Source organism: Mixophyes fleayi, chromosome 1 (genome assembly GCF_038048845.1).
Source record: "Mixophyes fleayi isolate aMixFle1 chromosome 1, aMixFle1.hap1, whole genome shotgun sequence".
Classification (NCBI taxonomy): domain Eukaryota; kingdom Metazoa; phylum Chordata; class Amphibia; order Anura; family Limnodynastidae; genus Mixophyes; species Mixophyes fleayi.
In genome coordinates, this window is record NC_134402.1 from 368,384,642 (window position 1) to 368,404,128 (window position 19,487).

The following is a 19,487-nucleotide window of genomic DNA, read 5'->3' on the forward strand; positions in this document are numbered from 1 at the left end:
TCACTGATCTTACCTTACACAGTAGAAGCAGCGGGTGAAGGAGCTGGAGTCTGTCCCTGCATCTGATGACATGATGTTGCAGCTCCCAAAAAACTGATGGGCTGGGATCGCAGTGCTGCATCTCATCATGAAAGTGAGGGGATAATGGACTATATATCTAGAGGGCTGGACTGGGTAAGTCTTCCTCCAATTATACTCCTCTAGCAGCTTAAACAAATTAAACAGCCTTATCATTATTGTTACTGTATAAAAATAGTATAACAATAAAAAAAAATACATTACCAGCTCCTCTTGTGTGATTGAAGTCGCCTTTAATAACTCTACAGGATTTTCCATTGCCATTACAAACACCACAGTGATCTTCCCTGGACAAGGAGCCCAATACTCCATCACAGCCGACTTTCTTTTTAAGAAGAAAAGAAAATACAATACTATTATATCATTGTGTTACTTAATATACAATATAAAACAAGCCTATGAAAAATACATGTAAGTTGGATACTACCCATAGATTGTAAGCTTGCGAGCAGGGTTCTCTTACCTCTCTGTCTGTATGTATTACCCAGTATTGTCTTATTAATGTTTGTTCCCAATTGTAAAGTGCTACGGAATTTGCTGGCGCTATATAAATAAATGGTGATGATGATGATGATACTCCAGATGGGTTTATTACTTTTTGCTATATTTTTTAAATAGCAATTATTTTAAAACTAATTATTAATACTTAAATGTGCCGTTATATCTGAGTGCAAAACACAAATAGTTTTAAATGTGCAGACTAATTGCTATATCAGTGGAGAACGTTATAATACCTCCTGCTACGCAAGGGACTATATACCAGCAAGGGGCCTGATTCATCTTTGTACGCAATGTGAACGCACCTTAATACAATCTTTAATACTATAATCATTAATAAAATAGTTTTTTAAAATGTTCTGTATTTTTTTTTACATTAAACACGTAAATCAGGATGTTCTTAATGCGTATTGTACATAAAATGCATTTTTACAATGTTTCTTAATTGCATACACATGTTCTGGCATGCATACGTGTAGTCATCACTATCAGTCAGCACTTACACCTGCCTTGTAGCTGGCGCACATGATATAGATAAAAAACACGTACTTAAGAGATTCCCTGAACGTGAATTGGCCGTATCTGCATAAACACGCCCACGGCACGCCCGTAGTGTACATTTCCTACCTCTGTCTACTGCTTCCCTCCCTGTTCCATCCTTCAAGTCATAAACAGTTGTAAGTTTCACTTGTGTTCAGACACATGAATTGCATGCATTGCTTTCACTGACTTAAGTCCCATTCTGGAGCATGCACAAAGCTTTTTCCCACAAGATACTAAATGCAAGTGGACTTATGGCTGAAGATGTATTAGGCCCAAGGTGCGTAATAATAGTGATAGCAGCCAATGTTGATCCTGAACCCATTATATGGTTGAGCTGCTGTGATTGAATTTTATTTGCTGGAAATTATTTAAGTATGTGTTCAGTAGTATTGGATAGTTGTTTAACGTATTGTAGTTGAATGTCGCTGGATCAATATTGTGTCATATTTGCATTTTTTATTTAAAGCCTTGATGGAATATTCATTAGCCTATTGAACACTGCACTTTTGCGCTGTGTGTCCCTTTGTATAGCAGGCAACATCAAATAAGTGCTAAATTCCAGACACACCAGCACTGCTTTACTCTGTGAACGATGCTGACAACATTCACAGAATGAATCTGAGTTTGTGTGTCAGGAACTTAGAGAAAAAATAATATATAGGGGCAGAGTTGCCTAGGCTAATAACTGCAGCACAGTGGCATAGTGGTTAGCACTTCTGCCTCACGGCACTGGGGTCATGAGTTCGATTCCCGACCATGGCCTTATCTGTGTGAAGTTTGTATGTTCTCCCTGTGTTTGCGTGGGTTTCCTCCAGGTGCTCCGGTTTCCTCCCACACTCCAAAAACATACTGGTAGGTTAATTGGCTGCTATCAAAATTGACCCTAGTCTCTTCCTCCCTGTCTGTCTGTGAGTTTGTGTCTGTCTATATAAGGGAATTTAGACTGTAAGCTCCAATGGGGCAGGGACTGATGTGAATGAGTTCTCTGTACAGCGCTGCGGACACTGCATTCTTGGGCAATTTATGAAGCTCCAAAACCCTAGCTTTTCAGAGCTTGAGCCCGTTGGCTAAAGCCATCTCAAGATGGTGTCAACCATTCTCTCCTATGGAGAGAGTATGGCGGTAGAGGATCTATGGATCCCTCACCACTGCTGTCCTGCTCTCCACTCCAGTTACCTTAGGTCACACATGTGCAATGTCAAGTTGCAAAAGTAACCGGAGAGTAGAGACAGACTACTGCAGTTTAAAGGTAAGGAAAGTCATTGCCAGGACAGCCTCCTATCGGATCTGCAGTCACGGGATAATTTTTTAATAAATGGAGCCAGAAACTCATCTGACATCATTGCGATAACAGATGATAATTAACAGGACAAAAGCCTGTTAATTAGTAAATAGGACCATAAGTAACTCCTATAGGATCCACATAGCACAAGAAATACAGTGACCCACTGTAACAATTACTAGACATAATCTACCTACAGTAGGTTAATCTAAAACATAACTTATAGCATACATAAGTCTTTTACAGTATATGATTGACTAAGGTTATGGCTATTTAATTGACGACTTGCATACCCCAGCATAGGTGGTGGAGATTCATATATTTAAGAAAAATAAGAACCCCAGAAACCAGAAACCATAGATACGGTTACTCAGACTAAGCTATTATGCAACATTTGTTTTTTCAGAACTTGTGTTCAATGAACTCACATTCCTATAGTTTCATCGACATGTGTTGCACCATAAAAATAATTTATCAAAGATTATTTTGGTTTTATGATGAAGTACTGAACTTGCTGTGTCTTACATCTTATACATTTATTGGGAGCACTTAAAAGATGTAAATTTCTTCAGAAGGATATTCCTTCTGAAAAAATTTACAAGGAATGAAATTCTCGCAATGTGTTGGGTCAAAATGACCCAATGCATTGGCGCATGTCAAAAACCTTAAGGAAATTTGTGCCCACTTTCTGTTTTTTGTAGCCACATCTGGATACTTGTGGTAACATGATGTCAATGTCACAAGAACAATTTTTGACTCACGTTAAAGGGCAGACATGAGAGTAAGCTAGATATCTGCAATAATGCACCTGATTATGCATAAAAATAGTCATGTCTCTGCGTATGTTTGACCAAAGATGCTTTGGAACAGTGAGCGGCGAGGAGAGATAGACAATGGGAGGGTTAAAGTAAGTGAAGTTATCACCGTAACAGTTTCCTATCGGATCCGCTGTCCCAGGATGATTTTTTAATAAAGTAATCTGAAATGTCAACTGTCATCATTGCAAAGACAGATGATAATTAATGGGGCAAAACCCTGTTAATTGATAAATAGCTCCCTTAATGCTTTAAGTTATATTATATATAAATGAGTGACAAAAGAACAGTATTTTAGGAGGAAAAAAAAATGATAATTAATTGAGCAGATGTTCATAGCCGTTACTTGTAGGTGACATTTTTTTTTACTTTACTGCCCTTATACATTTCAAATTTATTAGAGATTTTGCTAAATTTCAAGCAATCCTCCTGACTAGATGGAAAGAGAAATCACAGATGGGGAGTGTGCACTTAATTACGTGCGGTGGAGCCAAACAGGTGTAAAAGAATGTTAAGAAATGCGCTGTTCCTCTTCATTTTAAATGTGCTTTAGACTTAAGGCAGAGGATACAACAGGCTGTAGCCAATAAAATCATCAAAATTCTCACAGCAGCACATTTTTTTTAAGAGAAAAGTGTGCTGATCGTTTGTGGGAGGCAATTATCTGTCCACTTGTTTTATTATGCAAGTAAGGATCTCATGTGACTGGTACAACATTACATGTGGAGGGAAATTTTATCTAGCAGAAAGCTACAGCCTAAAAATTAGATAATGGAAATTCTGAGGCATGTGGGTAGATTTGATGGCATATGGCAAGGTCTAATGACATATGGGAAAGATGATGTGCAAGCAAAGGGCATGTGGGGAGATGTGATCACATGTGGAGAGATCAGATGGGCATGTAAATAGTGGTGTTCTGTCTTTTCTATTTTAAACTAAAGGGATTCCTACGAAAAGGTGGGTTGCAATGATTCCTATTTTAAAATGGTTTATGTACTGCCAACTAACAAATTAATGATATCAATAGTATTCCTAATACTAATAATACTACCAATAATATATTTAATCAGCAATAAAGTCAATAAAAAGATACTTATTATTAATGCAAAATTGAACCATGGCTTTAATAGCTAACTTCCATACGAAATCTAGGACCAACTAAATAATATCTGATATACGTGCTATATCCTCAACTTAATCCCTGCCTGTACTTGATTGCATCTTTGATCTAACAGCATGTACGGTATGTAATTTCTTTGGCTATCTATACATTGTTAGTACAATATAAATAAATCATACATAAAATTATAGAACAAAAAATGTGAGTGCTTTGGTTTGTGCCTTGACTATTTCAACTGTAAAACAAAATTCTCGTCCAATTTTTGCTCACGTGCACAAAACACATATTCAGTCATTTAGATCATGCTCAATCATAGCTCCGATCATTAATGTTTATATATGTTTCTTATACAGAAGAATGTGTTTAACTTGATAACCAAAGACCTTATTCAAGAACACAGATGTTTAACAACTCCATGTTTAGGCTACAAAAAAAAAAGAAAAAATGAAGTAACGCTTGGCTGTTATTCTATTTTAAGGGTTCAGAAGCCGTAGTCTCTAAATTTTTCTACACATAGCAATAACTCAACATGAGTGTAATCTGCAGAACGTTTGTACTTAACAATGCAACCTCTTTTCATACCAGATAACAGAGGAAGGAATCACCGTCATATGAAATGTAAATAGGGGTAGGCAAAAGGAGCAGGTAAATTAGGTGTTGGGGGCTCTAGGAGATTTATACCTACAACAAAAGTTATTTCCACTAAGATGTATAATCTGGAAATGTCTGTCTGAATTAATGACTTTAAGAAAAATCCATAATGCAGGGTTACACTAAATAGAAGGTTACTGATCTACTAAGCATTGTGAGTTTGCAATCATACCTCTGTCATCCACATAGTCGTAAGCACTTTCCTAAAGTCTAAGGGGAGATGTTGCCTATAGCAACCAATCAGATCCTAACTGTCATTGTAGAATGTATTAAATAAATGCTAGCTAGAATCTGATTGGTTGCTATAGGCAACATCTCCACTTTTTCAAACCCGCAGTTTAGTATATACCCCTAAGAGTGATGCACATGAGCATTTTAGAATGCCGCAATTTCATGTACTTACTTGCACAAATTGGTGCATTCATGCAAAAATAGGTAAGTATTCTAATTAGCATTTGTACTTTACATTGTATCTTTGCATTAAGTGTGAACACAGAGAGCAAATGCCATATTTTATTTCTGATGTCATGCTTCTATTTTAGAGTGTTTGCGTCTTTATTGCTTTAGAACGGCAAGCCTTCAGATGCTGTTGGGATTGAAAACATACTTGAGTACTCTTCTGGAATTTCCGGATGGTTCCCGTATATCGGGGAGTCCTCCCAGACTCCAGAAAAAGTAAGCATCCACCCGCGTCTTGGTGGGGACAAGGCTTAAACGCATCACCAAGCCCCACCCCACGATATGAAATGCTATGAATTTCCCCCTCCTGCACTTGTCACATGAACACCCTTCTGGGATCTCCTGGAGGGTGGGCTGGTCAAGTATAATTAAAAATGTAGCTGCTTCTGATTGGAAACACTGTGCAAATCAACACTCCTTATTGAATGAAGGCTATATGAAATTGCCATATACTGCACCCAGTTGTGTGATGTGACATTTAAATGCACTGCCAGTTGTTGAAAATGTATTCTGGAAGGGGCATTCTCAGATTAGTGGGTGCTTACACAGTCTTCTGACTTTTACACATCATTGGTGGCACCAGGGATCAAGCATTCAAAAGTGATAATAAACCTTAATTGCAGTGATGCTGTCTACATTATTTTCTGAGTAATAAGTGCAGCTCTGATATCTCCTCAAAAACAAAACAGATCCTGCCTTCCAAACAACATTAATTTGCTTATTTTTTTAGATTTAGTTCTAAATTAAGTTTGCACTTTACCTGGCATCTACCATTCGAACACATGTCCAGCCCATTTTGTCCACAAGAAGTTCCATCCAGTGTTTTTTCTGCCACCAGAACAGGTTGATCCTTTCCAAGAGCAGAACAGAAAAGTGCACAGGGTTTATCTAAAATCAAGTAAAGAGCATAGTCACTTATATAATCAGATATGCTTAAATATAACACTCAAGACAATAAACATGCATCAATAAATCTCTCATATGTAGCAGTGGTAAATGTACATGCTGTATTTCAAAAACAATATATCTTCTATGGTAACTTTTTCATGAGCACAGCAATGGGTTGGCCCATGTCTCATAGATTCTGAGTGTAAGTTCTTGCATGGTATAAGATATATATCCCATTTTCAATTTACAAATTTGAGCACTTTTTCATTGGGGACAATCCTAACATCTAAGCCATTGATGGGCAAACTTTTTCAGGAGTGGGCCGAATAAAAATGAAAAACTTTAGGCGGGCCAATATAATTTATTAAAAAACTCAAATATCAAAATATATAATACAAAAGTTTTGAATGGGACGGGAGGGTGTTATATAGCAGTGTTACCTCTATAAGTGCAGCGATCGTACAGACACAGCACTTATTTCCACAGGTTGTTGCAAATCCGTCTTTCTGGTGAGCCACTAACTGACAACACAGCAGCCAATCGAAATCCGCCTTAGTATATGGCCCAGCCCATCTCTTCTCACATGACTTTCAGCCATTGGGGGTGGGCAGGTGTTTGAGTGATTGACATACGAAGTGTCCTTTTAGGAAGGAGGATGAAGTGTAATGGAGGAAATAGCTGGGAAGGCATAAAAATGAAGGTTCTGACACACAGGGTCGGCCCTAATAATTTTATGCATATTTTAATGAAATTTTTTAAAATATTGGCGGGCCGGATAGAACCTCTAAGTGGGCCGGATCTGGCCCACGGGCCGTAGTTTGCCCATCACTGATCTAAGCTAACACTTATGATTTACTTATGCTTTCTTTACATAATGATATGATCCTTGTAATGAAATTTGTGTGTGTGGCATTATTACACACCTTTAAATCAACCCCTTACACATGTCCCTTGGTCTCAATTTTTTTTATAGATCTGAGTATACATATGTTCTCAATAAAGCTTTCCTTAGCGAGGGTTTCCTCTAATCCTTTTATGACAAATGTTTAATATTTGTATATTAGTATATATACACCAAAGTATTACTACAAGCTTCTGTGGATGTTGATCACGCCCATCAGGTTGGTCCCTCATACACAAACCAACCGACATGATCTGGCCACCCATTTCTTCTTAAAACACAGTTAATACACACCTTGGGTTTACAATACAACACAAGCACATTTGTAGTTTACCTGAAAAATGCTTTATGTTTACACTGTTAGTTTAATTCCAATATTTTGAGGTTAATGTAATCAGAACCTCTGTAAATTTCATATACAATATAATCCTTATCACACTTTCTGAAGACACCTGCTGGTCAGGTGAGGGTGTTTTGCATTGTTATAAACTTAACAATTTATTTTTATATTTTCATTGTCGTATATTTTTAAGTCAGCCATTACTTCTGAGTAAGAATTAGAAGCTCACTGTATATTCATAGTGAATTGGGATGACGGCGATTGCTGCTTGTATATAACAATTCTTTTCTGTATTATTCTTTTCTTTTCTGTTTCATTACAACTTAATCTTGTGTCTGGTCAAATGGGAATGTGGGAATTTGCTTAGTGGAAGTGGTATAAAAACTAGAGATGCTCACTGACCCCCGTGTTTTGGTTTTGGTTTTGGATCTGGATTACCGTCATGTTTTGGTTTTGCAAAACCGCCATTGTGTGTTTTGGTTTTGGTTTTGGTTTTGTTTGGTTTTGTTAACCAAATTTAGTGCTCCACCTGTTTCTTGGATAAGTAATGTAATTGTAAAGCTAATAAATTATCAAAAAAACCAGTTTAATTAATGGTAGGTAGGCCTTCATTAATTCTACACACAAACCATATTGTCTTCCTCTCCATCTATGCATATTGGCAATGCAGCCATCGTCTTTGGGTGTATATTACACCCTACACTTCTAGTTAAATATGTAAAGAAATGGACAGAGGCAGTTTGGTTTCTGGCTGCATCAGATCCCCTCTCCACTAGGAGTAAAATAGAAAACTATTCAGCCGTTATATAGTCTAGAATATAAATAAAAATTGAGAAAGGCAATTTGCTATCTGTCTGCATCATAATCATCAACATCCTCATTAGCGCCCTCAACGCCTACACAAATCTCCCCCTCATCCTCTTCAATTTCCATAGTGGCATCCTCAATTTGTGTATCACCGGCTACACTTGGGCTGTTCAAGTACACATCAGCAGAACTGCTGAAAGGGTCCCTCTTTATGGGTACACTAACAGAATGCTCACGATTAGACATACCACTGTTGGATGGACTCTCCACAGGGATTGGTGTCATTTGTGATTCAGAGCAAACATTATCTTCTAATGCCTTACTGTTATCTTGCAGCTCGGCTTTGACGCGTAACAGTAGTTGTGCACCACTTGTAGGCTCGGTAACATTTTTGGATCTGCCACTAATAGAAAAAAGGCGAAGGACTCATTCTCTCTTTGCCACTGCGTGTGTAGAATGGCATGTTGGCAATTTTTTTTTTTTTATCGGCAGGTAACTTTTCCTCAGTTACACTTCTTTTTCGCTTCAACACAGTAAAAAAAATTTGGGGTGTGTTTTTTTGACTGATTTCAAAAGACTGTGTAGTTTGACATCGCCTTGCCCAGATGACGTACTGGGAACACTACCATCAGGACTGGTGACAGAACCTGGTTGCTCATTCTGTTCATATGTGGACTGCTTTGAATCCATTCTGAGCCCAAAGCACTTGTAGTGCTACAAATTGTTTTAGATACTGCTGACAAATATGACTTTTGACAGCCAGAAATATTTATGCAAAAGAATGGGGGACACCCCAAAAGCACTTGGGAGTGCTAAATATTATTGTTTTAGACTGCTGACAAACAGGACTTTTGACAGCCAGAAATATTAATTCAAAAGAATGGGGGACACCTCAAAGCACTTGGGAGTGCTAAATATTATATTTTTAGTCTGCTGACAAACAAGACTTTTGACAGCCAGAAATATTAATTCAAAAGAATGGGGGACACCTCAAAGCACTTGGGAGTGCTAAATATTATATTTTTAGTCTGCTGAAAAATAGTACTTTTGACAGCCAGAAATATTAATGCGAAAGAATGGGGGACACCCCAAAGCACTTGTCGTGCCAAATATTGAAAAAAAAGACTCCTTTATCCTCCTCTCTTCTCTATCAATTGTTATCAGAATTGTAATCAGAATTGTAATCAATCAGAATTGTTATCAGAATTGTATTCTCTGTCCCTGCTCTAATCAGCCTGTGACTAAACCCTGCTCTCTCCCTCTGTCAAATGGCGATGGATTGCTGTGGAGGCTGGTATTTATGCTTTTCAAATCTCGCGAGAACCGAGCTCAGAAAAACGAATACGTCACAATGACGTTTTGCCTCGATTTGGAATCCGAGCGGGCGGGAGAGTACCGGCTCGGTACTCGGATAGGCAAAGTTCGGGTGTGTTCGGTTCTCGGGGAACCGAGCCCGCCCATCTCTAATAAAAACATTTAAATAATTTGTTATTTATGATTTAAAGCCTAACTATATTCATTTAACTTTATTTTGTTTTAAGTAACCTTGTGATATATATAGATGTTTTGGTTGATTGTCCGTTTGTTTGTGCTTTTGTTGTTCAGTTAACACAGGGTGTTCTCACTGATGCATTGTGGGATAGCAGGTAGGTATAAATGGTCTTTGTCTAGTATTATGTTTATATTTCTATGATAAAGGTCCCTGCTGGGACCCAAATAAATATCATGTCGATTTAAGCAGAAGGTGCCTGCTTTATGATTGTAGTTTGGTAACTGGTTAAGTCTCTCCCTACTTGCTGGTGCTGATAAGACTTGCTGTCCAGATTATTCGGACTTATAATTAATTATTTTCTAAGAACTTTCATCTCCCTTTACTGGAACTCACTGCTCTGAATTACACTGCAATTGTTATTATTTTGCATTTTATATATAAAGCTATATTTTATACTAACCATTTTGCTCCTGTGTTTTTGACTTATTATTAATTTATTATTATCATTAGTATTATTATTATAATTATTATTATTAATAATAATAATATGGTAATTTATTTGTAATGCTAATATCAACACTAGAGTATTGCCAATGTATGAATTCATTCTTGAAATGTTTTAAACAACTAACTGAATATCATTTTACAAGAACAAATTATAATGAAAAAATCATAAGAAGTGACATTAAATTATTTATTTTTCAGCGCTTAAGATTGTATAATTCTAAAAAAAACCAAAAAAACACAAAAGCAAATAACAGAATGTTAAATATCTGAATTTCTTTAATGCTCATGATAGTAATCCTAACCATTCCTCAGCTGAAGGCACTTTCTGCTTGTTTCTGACATTAATATACCCTGTGGGGAAGTAACAAGACTGACGCTGCTTTTTCATGCACTTCTTGACCTTTCACTCCATAAACATTATTGTGGCATCTAGCGGCATCTAGCAGTGAACACACACAAGTATGTTGCACTTTACAAATCATCTGGACTCTCATAAACATGCTGTTCTGAACAGTTAGATAACATAAATCACAGCAAAACATATTGCAAATGAAAAACAAACAAAAGGGAACATTCAGACAATGAATTGGCTTCCCCCACCACTAAAATGTATACACACATATAACAATTACTGCATACCTACAACTTATAGAGATGTTATTAAGAAAATAAACTTTGTAAGCACTGAAGGATGATGCTGAATATATCCCTAGTATTCTCAGAGCAGAAAAGCCCTGCCAAACTCAATAAATATATTGGAATATTGGAAGAGAATAAAGGTAAACACAGTACAATGTATTGTTCATTATAGGCAACCAAATCTGATTGCTATCCATAATGAAGTTAATATAACCTTACAATAATTTGATAGTACACAACTGTGCTAGCGCAAACACATAAATATTATTATGCTTATTAATTAGACTGCTCCCCTAATAGTGTAAGTGTTTGCTTTGTAAGACATACCTGCCAACAGTGTAATTTTCTGATGGACAAAATAGGTATGGTTTTACTAAAAGGGAGTTTGGTCTCACCTGAAATGTGGGTATATTGGGGCATGACCTATTTTGTCCCAATTTTTTATTGTTACATTAGCTATCAGGACCATCACTGCATGCAAACCTCCAAGCATAGAAGCCTAGAGATTCTAGAATAGGTGATTTACAAAAAATACTTTGTAGAACAACAGATTAGAATGGACAACTTGTGATTGGCTGTTTGTGAATGCACTGCTGATAGGTGCTTATTTCTTTCCACGTGCACATATTATGCTTTTGTGTGCGTGGTTAAGTAATTTATTTTTCTCACATATGCAAGACATGATGCCTAAAAGCAAATACAATTTTGCAAACAAAATAAATGGTTATAAACATGATTGTAAGTGTATGTGATGTAAGCCTGGCGTAAACTGGACGAATATGCTACTGGTTCAGACCTGCATGTATCTTGCAATAGTTGCAGTTTTGGATATAATTGCAGCTTTTTTAGTGAATGCAATTTGTGACTGTGATTTGGGAAGCAATTACGGCCAACTCTGAATCAGCCCCAAAGCATCATAACTTTGTTAAAGGATGCTAACAGTGCATGCTTAATTACAAATAGTGCTGGGTGTTATGTGAAAAGCTTATAATCATTAAATATATGTATTTTATGCTAAACAATTAAATATAATTGGTGTTGACCCAGAAATATTGGGTCTGATTCATTAGGGCACGCATTCTGAGAGCAACTTCCACTCAGTATTCCACGCACGCATCCATGAGCTGCATTCTCTTGAATTTACCAAGGGACAGATCTCAAGATAGGCAGCTAGATGAATTTGATTGTGTGCTGTGTACGGCACATAATATGGTATGGCGTACCACTGCGTCTGACTACGGAACTGTGCAACTATATGGCTCACGTACGTTAGAGTACGCTGGTATTTGGACTGTTATAAATAGCTTGAGCTTACTTTGCAGGGTTTTGTTTTGTTTTTTTGAATCACACAATGTATTACAGATGAAATACCCTTCATGTAGGTGACCAATAAGCATAGCCAATGGGTGTGTGTTTTTAATTTATGGCACATAAAATTATGTTTACACTTGTCTCTGTGTTTTATTTACATGTTTATTTGGGACACTACAGGTCCCAGCATGGCCTTGCAGCCATGGAGTATGCTTGTGCTTGTAGTACTAAGCTACTTAATGGCAACCTGGCCATCATGGCACCTGTAGTGCACCAGCGGCAAAATATTTTCAGCACAGTGGTGGGTACACCTATGGAGACGGTGGTTACCCCTATGGAGGCGGTGGGTACCCCTATGGAGACGGTGGGTATCCCTATGTAGGCGGTGGGTACCCGTATGGAGGTGGTGGGTACCCCTATGGAGACTGTGGGTATCCCTATGTAAGCGGTGGGTACCCCTACGGAGGCGGTGGGTATCCCTAAGCAGGCGGTGGGTACCCCTACGGTGGCGGTGGGTACCCCTACGGAGACAGTGGGTACCCCTATGGAGACAGTGGGTACCCCTATGGAGACGGTGGGTACCCCTACAGAGGTGGTGGGTACCCCTATGGAGGCGGTGGGCCACATCTCTCTAGGGAATGCAGCCCTGTGCTGAACACTCTGGGGTTGGTTGCCATTATGGCAAGGGGACCCAATGCTGCAGGAAGCAAAGCTTAGTGCTAGTAATAGTGAAATCTGGGTCAACCCATGCTGTTTGGCCCACCATTTTCAAGCACTAAATAACAAATCCACTATATTCTCCCACAATGTAATTGTCTATCAATGGGTCTTTTATAATGGTGCATAATGAAATGAGTGTATGCAGGTGTATGCTGGAGGATGGTTCAAACTTGCATTAGATGAAGCGGGTGTCTAGCTGATTGTCCAGAGCTGCCAGCGAGGATTCAGATTAGACTCCGAGGTGGCGCATGCTTTATTTCTCCGTGTGCTAGCATATGACTCACATGTACGTGCAGGTAAATGCCTACTTTGAGTATTCCTTACTGGTGCCCACCCCTTACATGCTCCTTTTCACTGTCATAGTCGCACACTGTAGTAAGTGCTCTTTGTGCATAGTAGCGCACGGAAACCGGATACATTTACGGGCGTATGTCCCTGCTCTGGACATGGGCAGAGTGTTTTTGCGTACAATAAGCTGAAAATTAGCAGGTGCGTGCCTTGATGAATAAGGCATATTGTGAGTAAATAAAGATAGAGCTGGAAGTCCTGGTTGGAGACTCATCCTATACAGGGACTATGCCTGGTCTATTATCACATCCTTTGCTTCCTTTGGAGTCAGTTAACAGGCTGTAGGGGCTCCCCTCAGTATTAGAGGAAGAGGAAGGGTATGTGCAAAACCGAAACCAAGTAAAAATAGATTTATTTATTTTTTAAAGTTCCTGAATTTTCTGACTATTAATCTTTTTGTTTGAGTGTTTGTGCATGTGTGCATGAGACTCTCTTCACTAGAACCCTTTGCAGAAAAAAATAAAGGCTGTATGTAGCCACAGAATAGACAACATACATGACCCACGCATATAACAAGTGGGGGACAGTGGGTTGTGTTTGTTTTTTTCTGATTATCATTTTCTTTCTTACATTTGGATATATCTGTCTAAGATGATTGAAATGAAAAGTACACAGAGATACAATTGGAGCAATGTCCCATGTCCCATTGTGGGCTTGTACTGGACCTTACCTACCAATAGCTGAAGATTTAAGTAAATAGCCCCATATCTAAGGAAATGTTTGCCAGTTGGGAGAACAACTGCCATCGGTAGACCGATCTAATCCCAGAAGAAGGAGGAGAAAGCTGCAGCTCTAACAGGATGAACATTGTTGCATAAGTTCCAGGAAGAGATAAATAAAAAAGAGGAAGTTGAAACACAGTTAAAGGCAATTAAAGATCAGCCGATTAGTATAATTTTTTTTATATAGCACCACCAATTACGCAGCGCTGTACAGAGAATATTTTTCATTCACATCACTCCCTGCCCCATTGGAGCTTACAGTCTAAATTCACCAATATGTTATTGGGCTGTGGGAGAAAATCCATTCAAACATGGGGCGAATAAACAAAATCCACAGAGGGAGTGCCTGGTCAGGAATCGAACCCCTGTCCCCAGCGCTGTGAGGCAGAAACGCTAACCATGCCAACATGCTAGCTGAATGCATGAGAAGTAAGGAGAGAGACCAAGAGACCAGGAGTTGGAAGAAAATATATAAAGCCTTCAGCTTAGAGCAGTGAACCCAGGAGAGAAATGATGAAAGAAGAGGGTTCACAGGGCTAACGTGAAATCTATAATCCTGAGTCATGTCTGTGACCCTGACAAACCAGGAAGAGTTGATACAGATGAATCAGATGAAGAAATATAATTAATAATATAATATATATATATATATATATTAATCACAATATCTTATGATGATGACTATGCCATCCAATAGGATAACCTGTCATCTGACTTGTCACCACTAAATATACAAAAACGCTGATGGAGAAACTACACTAGGTATTAAAATGCCATGAGGTTCATCATGGATCTAAAGAAACTCTGAGACTGGTGAAGATCAGATATGGAGTCATTTACAGGAGGGATTAGATCCAAATTGATGATGTCCGCCTTATTAGAACTTAAAGCCCCACTTATGTTACTTTTAATGGGATAGAGGTCCACACAATTACTTAAATGAAGCCAACGCCCTCCTAGCACAGTTAGAGAAATTAGAACATACCAAACTAACACCTATAAGAACAACAGAAACAAATAGGAAAAACTTAACAAAAAAAGAAAAAATTAAAGTGAGAGCTACCTGGATACAGATGTGGGTTGACCTACTGAATGCAGGAGTTGCCAAGTAAGAAATAGATAAGGTTCCCACAGCAGATTTGCTGAAAAGGTGAAAACATCAACAGTTTGGTCAGCCAGAATTTAGATAGTTTAGGAAAAACATAGGTCTCACAAGGGTAAACATATTATTTTTATGGCTGGCATCCCACCCATTTTGCTAAATGCCATATCACTTTTTCATATATGCATAGTATACATATAATATATACTCATATGGTTTATTGGAATCCTGACCGAGTATAGTTAATAAACAACATTGTACAATAATTATGGAGTGGTAATGGAAGAGTTCTGTATCGCCACCTGGTGTTCAGAAGAGGTGGTGTACTTTTTGTTTGTTTGGTCTTTCTTTGTAAGCATTTTTTTGCAGAATATTTATTGACATTGGTAATTCCAGGCACTCGTAGTCTTCATCTAAACAGGGAAGTGTACGTTAATACGCATAAGCACTAAAACAAAATTGCAGCCTGTGTAATTATAAACTTGGGAAAAATCAGCATGTATGTAAACTAATAATATTATGTTATTATCATTATTTAAGTTTGTGGCTCCATACAATTGTGTGCTATTGCTTAATTACAGACGAGATGCATACACACCCAGAGGGAGCCATTGCTTTAAATACACACATGTTTAACCAATTGTATATGCTGTAATAAAATACACTTCATGTAGTAATACGTTTTACAGCACTTAAGAGCAAGCATTTTATTTGAAATTCCTCCACACTCGACAGTTTTGTTGCCGAATATTTTCATGTATACTGTTAATGCTACAAAATCTTTTTATTTTATATGGCAATGTTCATTCAGCTAATGTTGTCTTTTAAGAGAAACTTTAATCATGTAGTAACTTCTATTAGCACTATTCTCAGATTCAGGAAAACTCTACAGAGAGACGTATAATAGACCTTTGTGTGCTATTAAGGATAAATATACTCAAGTGAGTGGGTCATAAAATGTTTAGTACAAGTAAGTAAATATTGCTAAAAATACTTCTAACTTTTAGGCACTAATGTCATTAAAATGTTACCATTACTATCATTTACATGGATGTTATTTCAACGTGTGCTACCACGTTTTCTAGATTGTGTTTTTCATCGTAAACTCTGTCTAAATACACTTATCATTTATTTCCCATACACGCAAGTAGTCTAACTGAACAGTCTGCTGAGCTGAAAATCTCCACTATGTTCCATGACTCCGTTTATTACCCTTCAATGAGTAACACAGGTCTGCTTAGCTTTTTAAATTATGTTATAATATTAAGGGGATCTCATCAGGTTTATACAAATGTTTCTTTTTTTTTTTTAAAGCTTATAATTACTTTCACGTCTGTTTTAAATGTGAGTTCTAATAGCTGCACATCTAATCGACAGCGAGAGGTAGTAAACACGCCCCAGCATCTTTGTGGGTGTTCGGAAAAAGGATCTATAACTACTCATTTTATTAAAACAATTGTTTTATTCCATATGTGGAAAGTTCTATACCTAAATGTAAAAGTATAGTGATTGCTTTCAATATTTTCATATGGAAAAATGAACCTTTGGAAATCTGCGCGCATTTTATAGGAAGCAGTGCCATAACTTTTAGTGTTGGTGTTTAATGGGACATGTAAAATATGAAAAGTGAAATCTTGTATTTTTAACAGGGTTTCTTTTCATTCTTCATGAGACTTTACCAGAGCCTGTAGATGTATGATTACAAGGGATCAAATTAGTAACTGTAAAAAAATATTGTAATTCCATTACACACAACTCTATGCTGGTGGCTATTTACTTACAGACCAAGTTACTAGAATTGCCATAGTACAGACATGGAGCAGACGCTTAGGGGTATATTTACTAAACTGCGGTTTTGAAAAAGTGGAGACTATAGCAACCAATCAGATTCTAGCTGTCATTTTGTAGCATGCACTAAATAAATGATAACTATAATCTAATTGGCTGCTATAAGCCATACTTGCCAACTCTCCCGGAATGTCCGGGAGACTCCCGCATTTTGTGAGAGTCTCCCGGACTCCCGGGCGAGTGTGGCAATCTCCCGAATTCTGCCCACTTCACTAGGAAGTGCCCCACTTCCTAGTGAAGTGGGCAGAATTAGATCCCAAACGCCGCGATTCCCGGTGAATCGCGGCGTTTGGCCCCGCCCCCGCTGTCAAATGACGCAATTTGCGTCATGACGTCACAGGGGGCGGGGCCGAAATGACGCGATTTCGGCCACCCCGCCCCTTCACGCCCCCCTCCACTGGCTGGCTCCCGGAAGGGAGCTGAAGAAAGTAGGTAAGTATGCTATAAGCAACATATATTTCCACTTTTTCAAACCTGCAGTTTAGTAAATATACCCTTATGTTTTTGAGACTATCATGTGCAGAACTGTAAAACAAGTCTTAACGAAAGACATATTGGCATAGTTTTAACTGTGATCAATCTGAAAATGTAAGGCTGTTCTATCAAAGAGTAAAAAGTTCAACTCCTAATATTGCTGGCAATAGGGATTTTTTTTTTTTTTGCTTACCCTATACAGAGACTTTGCCAGCAATAATATTGTTATCATAACTTTGTTATCGCTGGCAATAACTCCACCGACATAGTATCATCAGAAATGCCTTTGAATGGGGAGCCTAGTTACCAAGTGTTGCAGTGGTACTTGTAACTCCGCAATGCTTGTTCTGCTAATATTTCAGAATGGTATTAAGCGAAAGAGAGAACTGAAAAAAAATATTTATCGATTAAATATTATTTTTCAGTAGTGATTCACAGAATGGGATATTGTAGATATAATATAATTTATATTTTATATTCATCATTATCATCATTTATTTATATAGCGCCACTAATTCCGCAGCGCTGTACAGAGAACTCACTCACATCAGTCCCTGCCCCACACACACACACACACACTAGGGTCATTTATATCTAACACTATATTTTTATCTATAAAAGCTTTAAAATACAAATCAAAAGCCTTGGTTTTGTTATGGCACTGGACTAGAGGCCTAAACTGAGCTCTAAGTTACACATATGTGCCTGGTTCTGAGCAGCAGAGAACGACAAGTAACCCTTACCTCTCTGGATAGTTTTTGCCATGCGTATAGCTCAACTGCCACAGCACTAAAATAAGTAAAAAGTGTAAGGTAATCATTTTAAGCCTCTGTGATTTGCTGTTCTTCAGTTCCAAGCGTTTTCCAAAACTATAGTATCAGTATCGTGAAGAAATGAAATTAATAAAAACACTTCATAATATTTGCTAGTACTGTCATGCACTATATATATGCAATTGTTAGCAAGGGAGCGCTATGCTCCGTCTTCCATACCTATTTCCCTGGTGGTCTAGTGGACAGGAAGTGGGGCAGAAGTCTCAAGTCCGCATTGCGCTACTGCGCATGCGTGAACTGGAGGTTCACACTTCCAATATTACAGAGAGGATGCAGTAGAAGTTGCTGCATACCAGTTATATGTATAAAGCCCTCAAAGCCTCATATAAGTGACCCGAAGGCTCCCTATATATATTAGCAGAGTCTGCCCACATAATAGGTTATTGCACGGATGTGCGCATACTACACCCTGCCTGCATATACAGTATGTATGTATATAAAGAAACCTGCTGATATATACAACCTGCATAAGACCATTACTGCCTGCTGCTGTACAACTGTTTTCATTTGTGAGTACCTGCACAACTGTTTGCTACAAGTTCAATAAAACAGCACCTGGTTAAGTTTAATGCGTTAATATGCTAACACCTATCATAGGCATCAACCTGTGTATTGTGCAAATAGGTATAACCAATATATTTAAGTTTAAAAAAATGGATATTTTGTATCTTCATTTACTATTATTATTATTATTATAATTTATTTGTTAGGCGCCACAAGGTATCCGCAGCGCAGTACACAGTACTAACAGTAGACTATACAGGGGGAAACCATACAGAACAATGAACAAAAAGTACCAATACTTCAGAAACTCCGGCTAGTCATATGCAGTAAAGACGGAGCAGAAGAACAGGTATGGAGACAGGAGGGGAGGGGGCCCTGCTCATACGAGCTTACATCCTAAGGGAGGGTAAACAGAGCAGGCACAAGAGGAGCCAGTTGAGGCAAGAGGAGAGAAGGGAGGACGAGCTAAAGGGAGGAGATGGGTTAAGTAGATGGTTGGTAGGCTTGGAGGAAGAGGTGAGTTTTGAGTGCACGTTTGAAGGAGCACAGAGTAGGAGAGAGACGGATGGAACGAGGGAGGTCGTTCCAGAGAAGGGGGGCTGCAT

At 38.1% G+C, this 19,487-nt stretch overlaps 1 protein-coding gene and 1 long non-coding RNA gene across 2 annotated transcripts in view; one reads left to right on the forward strand and one right to left on the reverse strand.

Moving 5' to 3' along the window:
* ADAMTS19 (ADAM metallopeptidase with thrombospondin type 1 motif 19) overlaps nucleotides 1-19,487 on the reverse strand; it is a 205,152-nt gene that overhangs the window by 43,789 nt on the left and 141,876 nt on the right. The window contains exons 14-15 of the mRNA XM_075178766.1: nucleotides 6,207-6,334; nucleotides 283-403 (exon numbers count right to left, since the gene is read on the reverse strand). Coding sequence (XP_075034867.1) covers nucleotides 283-403; nucleotides 6,207-6,334 — 249 coding nt within the window. The remainder of the gene's footprint in view (nucleotides 1-282; nucleotides 404-6,206; nucleotides 6,335-19,487) is intronic.
* The window catches only part of LOC142097156 (uncharacterized), a 73,793-nt gene that overhangs the window by 25,291 nt on the left and 29,015 nt on the right, over nucleotides 1-19,487 (forward strand). The gene's annotated exons all lie outside the window — the stretch shown is intronic.